The sequence below is a fragment of the Poeciliopsis prolifica genome, unplaced genomic scaffold (genome assembly GCF_027474105.1).
Source record: "Poeciliopsis prolifica strain line A6 unplaced genomic scaffold, Auburn_PproV2 SCAFFOLD012, whole genome shotgun sequence".
In the NCBI taxonomy this organism is placed as follows: domain Eukaryota; kingdom Metazoa; phylum Chordata; class Actinopteri; order Cyprinodontiformes; family Poeciliidae; genus Poeciliopsis; species Poeciliopsis prolifica.
Genome location: NW_026562387.1, coordinates 11,612,279 through 11,629,581, shown reverse-complemented (window position 1 = coordinate 11,629,581; position 17,303 = coordinate 11,612,279). Strand labels below are relative to the sequence as shown.

General features: G+C 41.5%; 1 protein-coding gene across 1 annotated transcript; it reads right to left on the bottom strand.

Moving 5' to 3' along the window:
* Positions 1-246: 246 nt before the first annotated feature.
* On the bottom strand, positions 247-14,595 carry csrnp1b (cysteine-serine-rich nuclear protein 1b). The gene is made up of 5 exons (XM_055037678.1): positions 14,285-14,595; positions 6,438-6,637; positions 4,284-4,543; positions 3,896-4,192; positions 247-3,770 (listed from the first exon to the last, which is right to left on the bottom strand). The coding sequence occupies exons 2-5, from the start codon at positions 6,616-6,618 to the stop codon at positions 2,796-2,798; spliced, it is 1,713 nt and encodes a 570-aa protein (XP_054893653.1). The 5' UTR covers positions 6,619-6,637; positions 14,285-14,595; the 3' UTR covers positions 247-2,795.
* Positions 14,596-17,303: the final 2,708 nt, after the last annotated feature.

Below are 17,303 nucleotides of genomic sequence, written 5' to 3'. Positions count from 1 at the left end.
ATTTATACTGAGATTAATTTATTTAGTGGTATTAAAGTAATGGGGACTTTTTTATAAATGCACACCTTTTTGCTAACATGTATCCTCTTTTCACTTCTATTATGCACTACTTTTTGTTGGTCTGTCTCATTAAATAATCAGACAAGACATGAAATGTTGTAGCTGCCAAGTGAAAATTAAAGTTAAAGTTAAAGAAGCTAAAATAAATGTATCCAACACATGACAAATCACACAAACAGCTAGGCATTTACAAAAGAATGTTTTTTTTTATTATCATTTGGAGGGACAAGCTGTCAAAATGGCTTAGATGAAAGAAAATAATTTTGAACAGCAGATTAATGTGTGAATATGTAAAAAATAAAGCAGCTTTGTTTGCTCTGCAGGACCTTTTCAAGCAGAAATATGCACAACACAAAAAGGCAAAGAAAAAGTAAGACACATTCTTTTGAAATAATAAACTGTACTGTGATATATTACATGGATAAACACTCACTGATGTCATTTCTTCATGAGATTGAATGTTTTTTACAAGAGAAAATATGTTTGCTGGCAAAGAATGGTGCCAAACTTTGTGGCATACGAACATATACAGGATGAAATTATATAAAAAAAAAAAAAGGCAAAAAGCGAATAATACATTTCCAATGTGCATTCTGCACTTTTCAAAAAAATACAATTATTCAGAAGAAGTTTTAACAAATAGGACCTGCATGCATAATTTCTAAAGGGTCCAGAAAAGGCTGATAAAACAGCCGTGGAAAGGGTGAGGATATGTACATCAGCTCTCTAGTGTCCCTCAGCTAAAAAAAAAAAAAAGTCTTGTTTGATACTCAATGAGGCAACTCTTCAAATTTCAGGGTTCGGGAGTAAAGACTGTATAATATATGCAGTTTTTAAACCACTAAAGTACAAAAAAAAACAAAAACAAAACAAAAAAAAACCTTTGCATTTGTGTAATTTCTAACATATTTTAACCCAAGTCACAGACTTCCAGAAATACTCAGAGTACAATCAAATAGATTTTTTGCAATTTACGTTTTAGTGGCTTTTCTCTAATATATTCAACCATTTGGCTGCCTATTAAAAATACTTCAGAATGCACTAACCTTCATAAGCATACATTTTCTCTATAATTCATATATTACAAAGGTCGTCTCAGATTGAAAATTATTAATTAATTTTGCTTTCTTAATAAAATATTCAATTTGTCAGTGATTAGAATTCTTTCATCCTACATATATTAGAAAATATTAGTGTGATTTTTCTATGGTTATGTTATAGGCAGCAATACAAATAGAACCATAATTTTATTTATTTGTTTCAGTGATTAGGGAGATTCCACAGTTTTCAGTCCCAAAAGCTTAAACGGAAGCACTGCGCGCACACCACCGGTCGGCATGGCTCCCCTGATAAACAGGCACATCCAGTAAACTTCACGACAGCCCACATTATTGCCAAAATGTCTTTAAATTAAATAACTCATGAAATAAAAGTCAGAATAACTTAAAACAAAGTGTTAAGAGAATAGATATTAAATACTTTCGGATGGACTTGTGGTCCCGTCAGTGGCGGTTCTCGAATGAATGACGTTTTGTGCAAGCTCTTCTTTCTTCCAACCAAGCAAAAATACATGAATCCAGCTGGGGTTGGATCAAATGCACTGCAGTTCGTCATAAAGCACGTAAACTAGCCAGCCTAAAGACAGCAGGAAGAAGGGGGCACTCTCCCACGACTGCAAATGCATAAAAACAATATAAAACTTGTTGAGGGTAGAAATGCAATATTTTAGCAGTTTCTTGAGTGCTCCCCTTTGTAATGTCGCCCTGGGCAATTGCCTATATGAAACATCAAAAACCGCCACTGGGCTCCATTTCCCATAGCAATACCTTAATGTGATAATGAAAAAAAAAAAAAAAAAAAGGAGGAAGATTGCACTTTAAGGTATACAAACCACAGTGCTTTGTGAATGGAGGCTTCATCTGAAATAAATAAAACCATAAAGGAAATAATTTAAAACAAAATAAAATACAGATACAGCTTCTTTTTTTTTTTTTTAAAGAATATGAGCGACAATACCAGCCTATAAATAAGAAACTCCATAATTTAGCATCAAACTGTTGAATCCATCCCAAATAACCAAAACAATGCCTATGCATACAATTATTTTCACAGATAAAGTGCTGATCAAGGAGCTCTGAGAGGGACTTTTTTCTTGTACCTTAAAAAGACCTTTTGATGAAGACCTCAGCTTTTCTTCGCACAAGTCATCTCCAGAAAGGAGAGGGGGAGGAGGGGGATGCAAACAGAACTACTGTACATCTCAATCTGACTCGGGTTTCGTATGAAGGCAATCACAGCAATGGTCACCACACATTGCCTCCAAAAGCTAGAAAGCTAGAAAAAAATTGAATTCCCTGAGGTGAACATTCAGCTGTGTTGAGATTAACGCCCAACCTGGAAACAGTTTTAAGGGTGATTCCTGCTCAGCAAGCGGTTGGTGGTCTTAAGTTTGGTTAAAAGAGCTTTCTTAGGATTCTCTGGTTTCTATTGGCCTGGTCAAATTGATCTCGGTCCACTTTTAACCCCTAGCTGCCATCTCACACAGCAATCATCCCAAACGTCTTTGCTAACATTTTGAAGGCAAGTCTGGAATCTGAAAATTTAATAGGCAAAAAAGAGGGAAATCACAGCTTCCTCATAACACATTGACATCGTATGTGCATTTTTCAGTCCTCTTCTAAAGCCCCCACACCCCCATTTCTCTCTTTTGTGGGTTTTTTCTTTTTTTACATAGTTCACGTATTTTGTTTCACAGACTCCATCACAGACAGTTTCATGGCTTCCTCCATCAGCTGATTGTCCGTAAATGTCGCAGGGGGCTCTGGGACGGATTCTGAGAGGCCGATCAGAGATTCCAGCAGGCAGGTCCCCGTGTCGCTCGCTGCGGGAAAACTGGGGTAGCTAGGCAGCTGAAACTGGAAATAGTTGTCCATGTGCTCGTACTCCTTCAGGGAATTATAAAGCGAGCTGGGCCCCAAGCACGGGAAGCCATCAAAGAACTCCAGGTCTGACTCCGAGGAGAGGCTCAGGTCCATGTCGTAGCTCGCTGAGCGATCAATGCTGGGAGAAGGCGTGTGAGGGACGCTGCAGCTATGGAAAATGCCGTTTCCCTGGTTGGCGTTTTCGTCCAAGAGTTCTGAAATGGCTGTTGCTCGATTGTCTGTGGATTCCAACAGCGCAGCGTCTATGTTGTCATTTTCATCAGCAAAGTCCACAATGCTAAAGCTGCTGAATGCCTCTGTTGTTGGCTGCTGCTTCTGTTGATTTGGGCAACAAGTGTTTTTACTGTCCTTATCCTCGCTATCGCCGCTGTTCGTATCGTTGAAACTCAATATCCGGCTCAGACCTTTCTCGTCGACCTCCAGCTGGCTGTGATGCTTGCACTGGCTCTCGCCTGCCTCAGAATCTTCACTCTGACCAGACGAGTCCGATGAGTCTGTCATGTCACTGCTGCAGCTGTTCTCTCCGCCTGCCATCAGCTCTGAGCTGAAAGGGAAAGAGGGCACCGCTGGTAGCTGGGTGTTTACATCTGTAGTGTTTTCCTCCTCTTCCTCTGTGCTGGACTGCTCCTCCAGCCTCTTTTCCAGCTCCAGCTTCATTATAGTGTGGATGTAATGCGTCTGCACACGGTTAGAGTTGAACTCAATTCGGCCCTCTGTGTTGCCGCAGCCGTCTTTGGTGCAGCCACATGGGAAAGAAGAGTGATCCATCTACAAGGAGCAGAAAGAAACTGAAATATTTGTAACAGAAACTTTCATTTGAAATCTCTTTGGTAGCAGTTACCATCAGGAAATTTGAGGTGATTTTATTATTTTGTGGTTGTTGTTGTTTTTACCTGACATTTGATGCCCGCCAGGCTGCAGCTGCACGTTTCAGGCTCGCAGAAGCCCTGGCAGTCACAACCGCAGTTCTCCCTGGAGAGCCTCAGCTCGTGCAGCTGTCTCTTCTCCTCCTTGTCGATCTTCTTCACACCAGCTGCTTTGAGCAGTGCATAACGCTTCTTAGATGGGAATGGCTGAAGGAAAGAGCCCTCGTCCAGGTTGGCACTGCTGATGTCTATGTCTTGCTCTGGGATGTCATCTAATGTAAGCTGATCTGCCTCCTCGCTTTCCTGGGTTCCGTTTTTTGTCAGCTGTAGCAGACAAAAGGAATCATGTGTATTTGTCACCTCAGACAGGAGGCTGAGCCCCACTTAGAAGATTTTAGCTCGAGGCATTTCTCACCTTCATTTTCATAGCTTCCAGCTTCTCTTCCCGAAGCCTATTGAGGAATTTTTCTCTGCGCAGGAGCCGTTGTTCCGCAGCAAATTCTGCAAGAGTGTATGTACGCCGCACGCTGTGGCGCTGCATCATGCCAAGGGTGCAACCTCCTCGACTGGGAACACTGGTGAAGCCCTGGCACCGTGGGAAGAAGAACACAGTCACCTGGTCGAACGTGACGTTGCCCCGCCGTGCTCTTTTGGATTTCTTCAGAATGGATGTTACTATGGAAGGACAAAAAGAAGAATATTAGAACACATAAAGGGTGATCCTGCATCATTTTCTACCACTAGATGGCACACTGCTCCACATCTTTGTGCTGATGCTGCTGGACAAATTGCAAAAGGACACCTCTGTGATTTATTGACCTGGCCTTATCATGTACCCAATTAAATGATAGTGCCAAGAGGAGTCTGACATGCATGCATCCTGTAAAATGAAACCCAAACTGCTGGGAATCCATCCGGCTGTACACTAGCGTGCGACCAAAGGACGCCCAGCTCAGGAATTTCCCTTTTGTTGATGGTGAACGCGGTGGAGGAAGCACCGAGGATCACTACATGATCAGTAAAATCCCTGGGGCTTTCGGGAGGGATGGAAACCTTCTCACTTGAATCATGACCCACACATTTAAAGGTCATTAATGAGCTATACCTAGAAATAAACCACAATGGGGATGAGTGCAGAGCTGAACTTAAGTGTAAATTCTACTTACTCCATCAAGGAATTTTCAACTTTTAAGTTTCCTTTAAGGACAAGCAACCTTTCCCACCGCTTAAGCTCCAGCAGCCATTTTTAAAAAGAGTAGCCTATGTGTTTAAAGAAAAGTCTGGTAATCCCCTGCCCATCTGGTCCCCATTACCTTTGTTTTATGGAAGGGAACTCCATACAGAGTCCCTGTACAGAAACAAAGAAATGTACAAAAACCAGTAGCTTCTCTGTGACTTTTTAAATGACAGTTAAAGTGGAAAGTTTGGATGTTTTATAAGTGACATACTTAAAAGATATCAATCCATTATAGTTTCCTTGTATCTAGTAGAGAGTTGCTGTGTCAAAGTGAGTTTGTAGAAAAGTGGACAGTGACAGCTAGTCGGTTAAGTTGCAGAGTTGTGGATTATCTAGCACTTTATGACTACATGTTAGCCTTTTACCACCAAGGGATTTTGTTTCCACAGTAGACAGTAATTCAGTCTACATTAGGTAAAGGACATATTACTGACGACTTCAAAGCAAATTAAATTATCCTAATAGTGTGAAAAGTTTATGGCAAAAGTGTCCTTTTGCCTCAGTATGGACAACCAACAAACACAACAGCCTTACTGATTCGTATGATCTGCTGCCAGGGCTAATACAGATCAACCCGAGTGCCAGGTTCAGCTTCATATCCATTCAACCCACAAGAGACAAACAGCGTCCTCTCTGTGGCTTCCAGATGAACTATCTTTGCACAGTGTTCTCTGGCAAACAAATTTCTGTCCAACACAAACACCAAATCATAAAAGTCCACTCAATCAGATCTTCTAAGTAGGCTTGCATGTCTGCTTCCTCCACCACCCCCACACCTTTTTTTCTATCCCTTCACCCAGTTTCTTCCAGCACCTGTGTTGGGTGCACGCCCAGGTTTCAGACAAGGCGCTGTGTGTTCCCAGCCTTGGCAACCTGCCATGCTTCTCTTCCTGGCTTCCTGCCCCACCATCCTGGAAACCTTGCAACCTTCTCCCCAATACATAACACAATCCCCTCTCCAAACTCACCACCGGTGCCCCTAAAGACTTAGCTGGGTCCAGACAGACGTAAACACCCTGAAGCTGCTCGACCTAAATCTCTGAAAGGAAAAGTGAAGCAATAGGTCTATCTGCAAGGTTCTGGGAGGATGGTGGAAATAAAACCGAGGTGAGCCACCCCCGTGCTTAATGTGATTAACCGTTTTGCAGCTTTAGGGCATAAAAATCATCAGAGGTGTTCATTGTAAAAGTCTGGACCCATTTCTGCAAAGTGTTTCATCGGATGCCAGTGGCATAAATTGCTAAAGCCGTCTTGTATAATGTTTGGATTGCAATCAGAGTTCAAGCGGATGCTGAAGACAAGTTGAGAGAATGCTTGAGAGAGAACACTCACTGTTGAAATTTGTTGCTGGGGAGCACGGGTTGCTGGGATTGGAATCCAGGGTGTCCGAGTAACAGCTCTCCCCTTCCGAGTCCCAGCCCGAGCAGGCGGAAGAGAGGGAAGAGGGTGACGGAGACGAGTAGCATGGGTCCTCGTCCACCTCCTCAAACTTCCTCTTCAGAAGCCCAGTCATGGCGTCTAGCGTGAAGAATCTGCATGAATAGGCAGAAAGACAAGGGTTATTAGAACATTATCCACACCACTTAATAAAAAGCAACACGGGTTTCTTCGTAAGAACAGGATGTACTGCAAGTATCTGTCATGCTTTTGTGTGCACACAAAACCTTTGCACGGCTAAAGCAGCAAAAATGAGTTCTGTGTACTGCCATCTGAGAGTGACCAGGGATCCAAGTCTCATGCTGCAAATAATGGGAGCTAGCCATGGGCACAGGAAGCAATCAATCAGTCCTTATTTGCCTAAGTCAACAATTACTGGACCCTTCACCCTCTTACAAATCCCATCAGCTCAGCATTGATTATAGAGACAGACCACAAAAGGTGACCCAATCATTCAACCACTGATATTCTCTTCAAGCAGGTCAAGGCTAACAGGAATTTGCCACTCATCTTGTTTGTTTTCATGTGGAATTTTTACATGCACAATAATGCATGGAGGATTTTTTTTTTCTTTTTTTTGTATTGTTGGTATGCAGTTCATGCATTCTTCACAACTCCCATTAGAGGCTGCTGGTTCAGTGATAACAGCAATAAATCCTTTAAAAATAAAAAGGGAGGAGAAAGAATGCCATTTATCCACTAATCTTTCATAATATTGCCTCACACTGGTCAAACCTGGTTGATGTGTTTAATTCTGAACTTGAACCGGCTATAAAGTATCTCAGAACTCGAGCAGTTGTAGGAAAATATCGAAGCACATTACAAACTTGCATTATTTGCTGAGATGGAAGGGTACAACTTGTACATTTTATATTTATGCGACAAAAAGATGTCCCCGGGGTTCTCTGCCAATTCTGAAAAGGCAGTGGTGGACGCTGTACAGTACAGGTCATCATTTTCAGAATCTGGGTCTGAGCCTAAACTAGGAGGGGAGTAGAGAGGAAGGAAGAGAGGGGAGTGGGAAGATACCACTGGGCTCTGTTCCAGTGCAGACACTCCCAACGACTATGTGGTATGGAGAAAGAGATAATTTCATCAAACTGTTTTCTCTACCATCACCCAAAAAACAAATTATATCACTCTGATTGAGAGTACTGGGTCTCAGGTAAAAGAGTGCCTTGTGGGAGGGAGTGAAAGAGTAATTGAAGGGTCTCTATTTCTGTATCTGACTCAAACTGATACAGGACCTCACACCCCGTCTGTCACCTTTTTTTTTGTCAGAAGGCAAACAGTAGCAAAACCTCAACAGTACAAGACCGCTAAACCAGCTTTCTGCAACAAGCTGTTGCAGTGCTGTTAATATTATACCATACTTCAAATGACTACTCTCATTTCATGCTGGTTTGATTATTGTCACACTAATCTGTGAAATGGTCAGAAACAATATTTCTTTATGATTATCAATTGTGTCTAATTTTTTGCCTGTGTAATCACTGGAGATCCTCTGCCAGCTGCTCCAACTTAAGCTAAACTTGTGGATGTGCCTCAATTTTTGGGTTATTTTCAGCTCTGTTTGCTCAAATGTTTTCACTGTAATACCTATAATTTAGCAACAAAACTCAATTAAAAGGTAAGGTTGTGATAATTGTAGGGAAGGGATCCTTTGCATTTGCAAGTGAGCTAAATTTAAGTCTTGCTAGGTCAATTATTGTGGGCTCAGCGGCATTATCATGTCAATAAACTACTGTAACTCATTGTCGCTCTTTGAAGGTACCAAAAAAAGTCGATTTACAAGAACTTCCACTCCGCGTGCCTGTCCCATCTTGTATGAACACTGTAAGAGAGTCAGCACTCCAAGAACAGAATCACTCCAAGAACAGAAGGGACAGATAAACAACTAAGCAGGTAGAGAAGAAAAGAGGGTTTTTTTTCCAGCATACTACAGAGAAGAATATGCTAAATCAGTGGTCAGTTGTGACAAAGATAAAGATGCAAGAGTCAAGGGCAAAAGGCATACACGTTTCTAGGAGTAAGGGGGGATGCTATTATTGTCTTTGCTGTGGTTGTCCAAAGTACACACAAGATGAATGATTCACCTTGCAATAGGTCATGCCGGCTTCCAACAACTACAAAAAAAGGCTTCCACCAAACAGTAGCGAGTGAGAACACAAGCCACTAATTTTCCCCTCTGCAAGTGTGTTGGAGCGCAAAATAATCTCCAAATGCCTCGTATTTAAATCGGAGGGATCTGGGGGGAGGGAGTGGATTTGCCTTGAAACAATTTCCAAGCACCTGGATGCAGCATCTGTTGCTTATGTGTTCACTTTATCAGACAACATGTGTGTTCCAAATGTTGCGCGGTATCAGCTCACCTCACATTTTACCATCAGTTCCAACCCCCAATTTTCTGCAAAAAGAAAAAAAAAAAAAAAAAAAAAAGGAAAACAAAAGCTATAAGGCATCCTCCAGGGAGCACATAGCGCCAGCTAAGCAAAGTCGTTTTAATTAAAAGCTGCAGAGAGACAGAAGGGGGGGAGGAGAGGGAAAGAGGTAGGTGGATGAGAGGAAAAGGGGGGCAGTGGTGTCAGAACTGGGTCATTGTCTCCTGACTGCAGTCTACCTGACACATTGATTTGTTAATCCTGTTCAACGGGCAGAAACAATGGAGAGAGGTTAATCCCAGCAAGGGACGGCTTGTAGTCAATCTGGAGCTTCTCAGCCGCTGCAGCCAAAGAGCAAGGCCAAGGGAGCACGAATGGAGCAGGAGACCAGGGGTAAAAAATAAATAAATAAATAAATAATTGTCTTGTAATGAGTATTTTGCAAGAGGGTGGAGGGCGAGGAAGGAAAAAAAAACAAAGACATATACAAAAAGTAGAGAATGGATGGGATCGGACAGCTGAGCCAGAGAGAGGGAGCGCAGCATGTTTTCAGCGAGCACTAAATTATGCATTGCTGTCATTCCATCAAGCCACACGCGGGCAGACAGATAAAGGACGCATCCGCCAAGGTGCTCCCCTAGCACCAAGTTGTCGCAGAGTTGGGGAGATAAATCTCCGGCGAGAAGATTTGTCACCAGAAGAACTACACAGCTCAAGTCAGACGCAGAACTATGTCAGTGAGATGAGGTTATCTCGATACACGCACAGCTGTGTGCTGTTGGTTTGACTTTAGAATCTCTTTACCTTATCTGGAAACATAGGTTATTGTCCCCCTAAGGGATTTGTTAGATGTTTCAGTGACATCTGGATGCAAACAAAAGGCTCAAATGATGAGCCCAACACATATCTATGCTTTTTATTCAAGCAAATTATGTACAAATTTAAAAGTGGCATTTAATTAAAAAAACAAACAAAAAACAACCAGTTTAATCTTGGCATTTGTGGGTAAGAAAAACTTAGAGTTAAAACACATCTCTCCATGTTTAAATTCCATACGTTTCCAGACTCAAATTACCCAGAACCTCAGTCCAAAGTATACTGAACTTTTACAGGAGATATTTCAATCAAAACGGGTGTATAGAGACCATGAATAAAATCTGGAAATACAAATGTTTTCCACTCTCTTGTGTCTTTTTCCATATTCATGCAGACAGAAAATCCTGAATTAAATTCCAGACTTTTCCAGCATTTCTACTTGTCACAGAAACTCCAGAACTACAAACCTGTTGAATCTCCCTGCCCCCCAAACCTCTACCCTGCAGCCCAACAAGACAAGTCACAGTTGACTTTGCCCCTTGCACCGTCTGCCCAGCCCCCTTTGCAGCTGATAACAACATGGGTGGGAGTGACAAGTTGTGCTAATCTTGGCCTGCTGAGAGCATTTACATGGCACACTGACAACCTCGCAGCGTCTGAACGACTGACTGAGTGCTCATAAAATGTGATAATGATGAGCCCGGGAGTCCTTCCTGCGTGTGCGGGAGTTGTGTCTGGGCAGGTCAGCCCCCGCCTCCCACAGGGCTTCAGGGTACAACACTTCTCAGGTAACTGATCAGAGCTGCGGAAATGAAGGTGGCCCTGACTCCTGTTCCTGCCCAGCTGGGCAAATTCTGGATCATTATTTAAAGCCCAAGCTGTCAGTCAGAAGTGCTCCACCTGCTGGAGCAAAGCAGCAAAAGCACATCTGCTGTTTTTTTTTCCTCCTCTTTGAGCCTGTTGTTCTCACTGAGGGCTCGCTGTGTGACTGTGCCACAGAAACATTCTGTTCCTCTGCTTCGCCCCGTGCACATAGCGATTCCAAAAAGGAGAGGTGGTGGGAAGAAGGGGGAAGGATTGTACAAAACAAATAAATAATGTCATGTCTCCAATCCGCAGGAATTCCACTCTGGCAGCGCAGCTCCAGCTGTAACAGTGGGAGAAGAACACAGGCTCTATCTAACCCAGATGTGCCTTCTGCTGCTAAACGATGGAAAGTCCTGCTCACTGAGAAACCTGAGCTTTTTGCTTTTCAAAAGCCACACCTGTCAGGTTGTGTGCTCACATATGCACCTCATACATGCCCTCAAGTTTGGTGCAAATTTAAAAGGAATGGTCCAGTGATGCACACAAAGTATAAAACCATGACTTGACACACATGAAGCACAAGATAAACTTATGTGAGTAAACATTACGGCTGGCCAGCAACTTTTGGCAGATTATGACATAGATGCTGAAGTATGTGAGCATTCAATTTAGAATTGATCTTTTGAAAAAAGAGGAAGTGCAGAGCACATAAACAAGTTAAATGTAAATGTATCCGAATTAGGGCTTCAGATAATTGTAATTGCTAGTCTCTGTGCCAGATATAAACAGACATTCAACGACCGGTTTCAGAACTTCAACTGATACAAATCTGTTTTCTGAAGTTTTCCATCTGTATGATTCACCTAATGCAAACTGAATGAATAGTTCCATGGTTTGCTCACACAGAGCAGCTAAATATGCTTTGCTGCAGTCACACAAAATGAAAGTAAACTCCTTTGAAGGAGGAATTTGATTAAAGTATGCAAATAAGGAGGAAGAATGGTGGGGAAATGCTCAAAGAAAAACGTCACATCTAATGTGATTTTGAGGGATTCTACCAAATAGTCCGACTAGTAGCTTTAAAATCTGGAGAAGGTTGTTAAGGAGCACACAGACTTGAGAAATTTTTCTTTCCTCTGGGTGTGTATGTGTGCAGGGAGGAAGGGAGGAGGAGGTTGTGGGTTCAGGGGTCATGATCCAGTCTGGGACACTTGCCGTATGGAATGCTGGGAGAAGACAAAGCCAGATGGGAGCTCTCTCTGTCTCTCTGTCTCTCTCTCTCTCTGCACGGCTGCTGTGTTCAAGAGTGTCAGCCAACTCCCCTCGCTCCCACCCCCATCCTGTCCTCTTCCCTCCTTCTTCTCTCTGCGCTCCCAGCACAAAAGCGAGGGGGCCCAGCCTCGCCTGAACTCAGCTTTCTTCTGCTGCTTCTCTCTCCCAGCTGGCATGGAGAGATACCAAAAGTGAGCAAGAGCTTCCTGAGGTTGTGAAACAAACAGAGAGCGGTGCACAGGAAGCGGCCATCCAGATTGTATGATGCGTCTGACAGCTGCAGGCACCGCAAGGTTAACTGAATACAAGATAACAAGATGGACATGAGGCAGTTAGACGGTGGATGATATTTGCCTTGGTAGATTCAGGGATGCCATCAAGGGTATTCTGGGGAAACAACAGTCACCTCTATAAATGCGTTAACCTCTTTCCACCTCTTCCAATGTACATGATTTTTATGCAAGAAGGAAAAAAAAAAGAAAGACCATTGATAAGGATTTTCTTTTTTTCTTGAGAATTTCAGAAAACTCAGTCTTGATATTACAAGAATGGCTGTGAATTCCTAGTGGGGCTAAATTGATGATCCAATGAGATCCAATTATGACTTTCACAATAATGCCAACTGATGCTCATCAAAATCATAGATGTAGCGTTATACACGTTACTAGGATCCAGTTTTTACTGGATCTTAACCTAAAAAAAAAAAAACTAATAGGAAAACTGCAGCAATTAAAAACTCATCGACACAAAACTTTGTGAAGCATGTTGTAAAACTACAAGAAATTAGTTTAGAGTATTAATTCTAGCTTCTGCTATAACATTAAATAAAAGAAATGCCAGAAGTTCTGTTAGGGCTTAGGTTTGGTCATCTTTCCAAGATTATTATTGGCCCCCTTCTGGCCACTTTTTGTAAAATCTTCTGGCTGCCCCCCTGGTTAGAGGTCAGCCAGCATTTAGCAATGAGACCCACATGGAATAGAAATTGTGCTGCATGAACTAAGACATATAAGGTGGCCAACTGGTGTTGCCTGCAAGAGTTGTGTTAAATCAACCCAAGTGGGTCACAGAGGAGAATCCCGCTGTGAACCTGGCACCGCTAAGAAGAGCCCGTCCAGTCTGAGTTAAAATCCATGCAGTCTACACATACTGGCACAATAATTTCCCCTCAAAGACACAGAGGTTTTGTTTCACCACTGCAATACTTTTTTTTGTTAATTTGTTGTAATCATTTTATTGTCCTGCAAGATGAGGCAACGAGTTATTTAACATGTGTGTGCATTAATATGGAAAGCATGTTTCAATCAGTGCTGAACAGCAAGGACTATAAGCCTTTTCCGTAAACAAAGGATCATTCAGACCAAATCAAAAAAAAAAAAAAAACATGATTTCAAAAGTGATCCGGGTGAGGTCGCACTAGAGACGATTTAAACTATCGCTGATATACATATTGGTTCAGATAGCAGTCGGGAGAACAATAAACGACATAAAATAAAAAAATAAAATAAAAAAACAGCAAAACACATCCGACACATGTAAGCTGATCACATGCAAATGAACTCACACATTCATAAATAACTGCTTGTTGTCACGCAAAACTAGTTCAAACAAGAAAGTGCTCACTGAACGTGAACCTGCCACAGATCATTCACTTTGAAAAGAAATAACATCCTAATCAAATTAATCAAAAAAATCAATTATCAAATCTACTCTGCACATGCGCCAACAGAGTCGCCCCCCTTCCTTCCTCCTTCTCTGAAGCACCCCTCCCTGACCTGATCATTCCTCATGATTAATGCTAATTCTAATGACAGCAGCCCTGTCAGCTGGGCGCTCACATGTAGTGCCTTCAGGAGTCGCTCTCGTTACAAGAGGCGCACCAGCACCACCGAGGTGAACAACTCCACACATACACACACACACACACACACACTACTCAGAGACTCAATACACAAAGCCAACCTCATCAACAGTTCATGTAAATGAAGCTACGAGCACAAAATACCCTTATGGTTGAGTTCAGCCGCTAAATGAGAGCTCTGGAGTTTACATGAACATAAAACTCCACATACGAGCATAAAGAAGGCAAATGAATGAACCCGATTGGCTGGAATCGCGACTCGGTCAACTTATTATTTAAAAAAAAAAAATCTTTGCCGCTATCTTTGCTTGTTCATTTTTGCGTCGATAAAAACACGTATTTACATACATGCGTGTCGTTAGATTAAAACTCACTTTAACAGATTAAATGTCCAAGCGCGTCACGACAATAAATCGCCAACTTGAGCGACAGTCGTTCTTTTAAGTAATGCAGCAACGACTAAAAAAAAAAAAAAAAACCTTAAAATTAACCGGTCACAATGGCTCCCTTACGCAAACCATGTGGAAATACTTGAAACCGATCAAACAACTAAAAAACATTCAAACAGAACAAATAGATAAATGACGCCGCTCAGCAGCGATACTCACCAATTTAAGTATCCGATCACCATTGGGAATCAAAGAAGGACTGGATAATCAATCGATGGGAGAGTAATCCGAGACAAGCGCAGGAAATAAAATATGTGAATTTAAAAAAATAAAAATAAAAAATGGGAGGAAAAAAAAAAATAAAAACAGTCCGTGAATCCCCGCATAAATGTATGTATGTGTGTGTGTGTGTGTATAGACAGCTCTCGCTGCTATTGTCTCCTGGGCTCCGCACCAGCCGAAGCGCTTCCCTTGTCTGAAGCAGACTGCCGAGAAGCGCAGCCTTTTTCGTCAGTGGAAAACTCCCTCCTGGCGTCTGGTCTGACGCAGGCGGTGACACAGGGAGACTGCCCACGCTGCTTCCTGCCTGGCTGCCTGTCCTCCCGTGTTACTGTACCCCGATTACCTACGTGAGAAAATGAAGGAGCCGTGTGTATTGCTTCATTTGACTGCACATAAATCACACCAGAGGCTTGTTTTTTTTGTTTTGTTTTTGTTTGTTTTTTTGCTGCACAGGCAGGCAGCGGCGTGCGGCTGATTTGCAGTTAAACACTGCTGAGTATGAAGCCGTTACTCTAGTGGCGAGTTTGTACAATCATTTACAGATTTACAGCTAAATTTTCTTTAAAGACCGATGCGATTACTCGACAGAATACTACCAACTCCATTTAATACGTGAGTTGCTCGATTATTATTGGTGTGGCCAGTGATTAGATTTCAGGGAAAACACTGACTAAGCTGTCTGAGAGTGTGACTCACAACTGAAGACTTTTTTTTTTTCAGAGGAAACGCAATCGTTTACCATAACAAACACGATTTACCTTAATGTGAACATTGTAGGGGAAACAAAGTGCTTTAACAAGAACTGAAATTGAAATCCAAGCGAAGAAATCTACAGTGAAAGTAAGACACGCGTTGTAAAAAATAAAATTTGGATTTCGGCAATAAGTGTTAAAATGCACATTTGAGACTAATTAATCTTTTGAAGTTACTTGACAGGTAATGTTTCGGGTTGTTGAATCAAAAAGGTTTTCCAACTGATGGGCAAAAGTTGACCAGTTTTACAATACATTGGACATTGTTTCAATGTCCATCTTAAAGTATCAGAAAAAGCATGTGCATGTGACCAAAAGCATAACTTAAATTTAGAAGCAAGGTTTTTGATTTATTTCCTAGAAAGTCATATATTTGGATATGAAGGTTTTTTTTCCTAACAGTTTCATTATGATTCTAGAGCTGAGGAGCATAAAACTACATGCTGACAACATGATTTTGTTCCATTTATCCTCCATACGTCCCCAAACGTAACTGAAAAAAATGTGAGCAGATCAGTTTGTTAACTTTACTTTTAATTGATCACTCTCTGGTGACTTTTAATTGGCTGCCCCTGACTTTCTTAGCTTTCTGTAGTATAAATGTAATGTGACAATGAAGTGAATTTCTCAAAGCTACTATTTAAATGAAGTAAGACAAGAAAAGAAGACATCAATCTCCATGTTATTTTATGCTTTTCTGTACATATCTCACATGAGTGACCAACAAGGAAACCATTAAAACTGTAAACACACTCTAAAAAATAGCTAGTATGGCTAAATCTGCATCATCCTTTGCTTTTTTTTCTTTCTTTTTTATCTTTGAGTATATTTCCTGTTGTCAGATTGGTTAAGTGATTTTTTTTATTCCACAGGTTATACTATAATCAGATCTGAGTGTAAGGAGTTGAAATAGAACTCATCTTTCTGAAAAAGGTGGTTAATCATAGTTATTTCACACAAGAACTATATTTTAATTATCTGTATAATTATCTAAAACATGTAAGGGTGACCAAAGAAAAGCAAAGTCTAGGAAAAAAAATAAATCTGCAACTTTTTTACAGCACTGCAAACAGAAAAGCAACGTGAAATACCAAAAACATAGACCTAAAAAAATAAAAAAGTCTAGGAATTGTTCCAACGACAGGAAACAAACATGCACATACCATATAAGGGACTGACAAGCAAGCAGCCAGTCTTCTGTAACGTCATAACGTGATGACGATACACTAAGCCAGCATTTGTGCTTTCGTTCTTACTTGTCCGTCCTCATTTTTCAGTAGGGTGTCAAACGTGTCAACAAGTAATCCAGACACATACATGTGCACAAGTACAGCAGCAAGTCATTTATTCTTCCCTCATATTTTATGCTGTGCAACTTTGCAGATTGAGAAAAAAAAAACATTGAACAAACAAGAAGGCAAAACAATAACTGCAGAATTTCTTTGTGAAGTACTTTAAATTTACTGCTTTTGGCATTCCAACATGTTGTTATATGCTATTTCATAAAATGGTTTATTTGTCAAACACGATCTTTACAGCGTACTGGACTTTAAAGTACATCTGTAGTTCAACAGCAGTTCGCATATTTGGCATTCCACAGTGTTGTGACATACCAACGTGATCCATTTGCAACACTTTCTGTGGAAACGACAGCGTCACACGTCCATCCCTCCTCTGATGTACTCCTTCCAGGTATTTTTGACTGACTCTGCTCATGGACATGCCTTACTTTCTCAGTTGGACCCAAAAACAACTAGCAAAGCATCCTGCCAAAATCAATAGAAGGGTTTTTGCTCACATATGTGGGGAGATGTCTCCCACAGAGTCCTGCGAATTGCTCCACGCTAATAAGGGAGCCTTTTTCTCAACAACTTGTTGAGCCTGAGGGTCTCCTTGTTTAGGGCGTCACCCTCAAAGGCAAAATAAGCACCAAAGCTGAGTAGGAGCAGAAACAGCCCCCGACGGGTGTTTGAAGTGCCTTTCCAAATTAATAAGTGACACAGTATTATCGCACAACAGGATGCAAACATGATTTACTGGATGTCAGCTGTTCTCTTTGGTAGTTTCACGGGAAACATTAATCAGCATTTATTCAGGCTTCTGTGGTCGTCGATGAGTCAGATAACAGATCACGGCTCGTCTGGAAATTTATTTGTTAACAAATAAATGTGTGCAAAAGTGACAATCAATCAATCAAATCAATC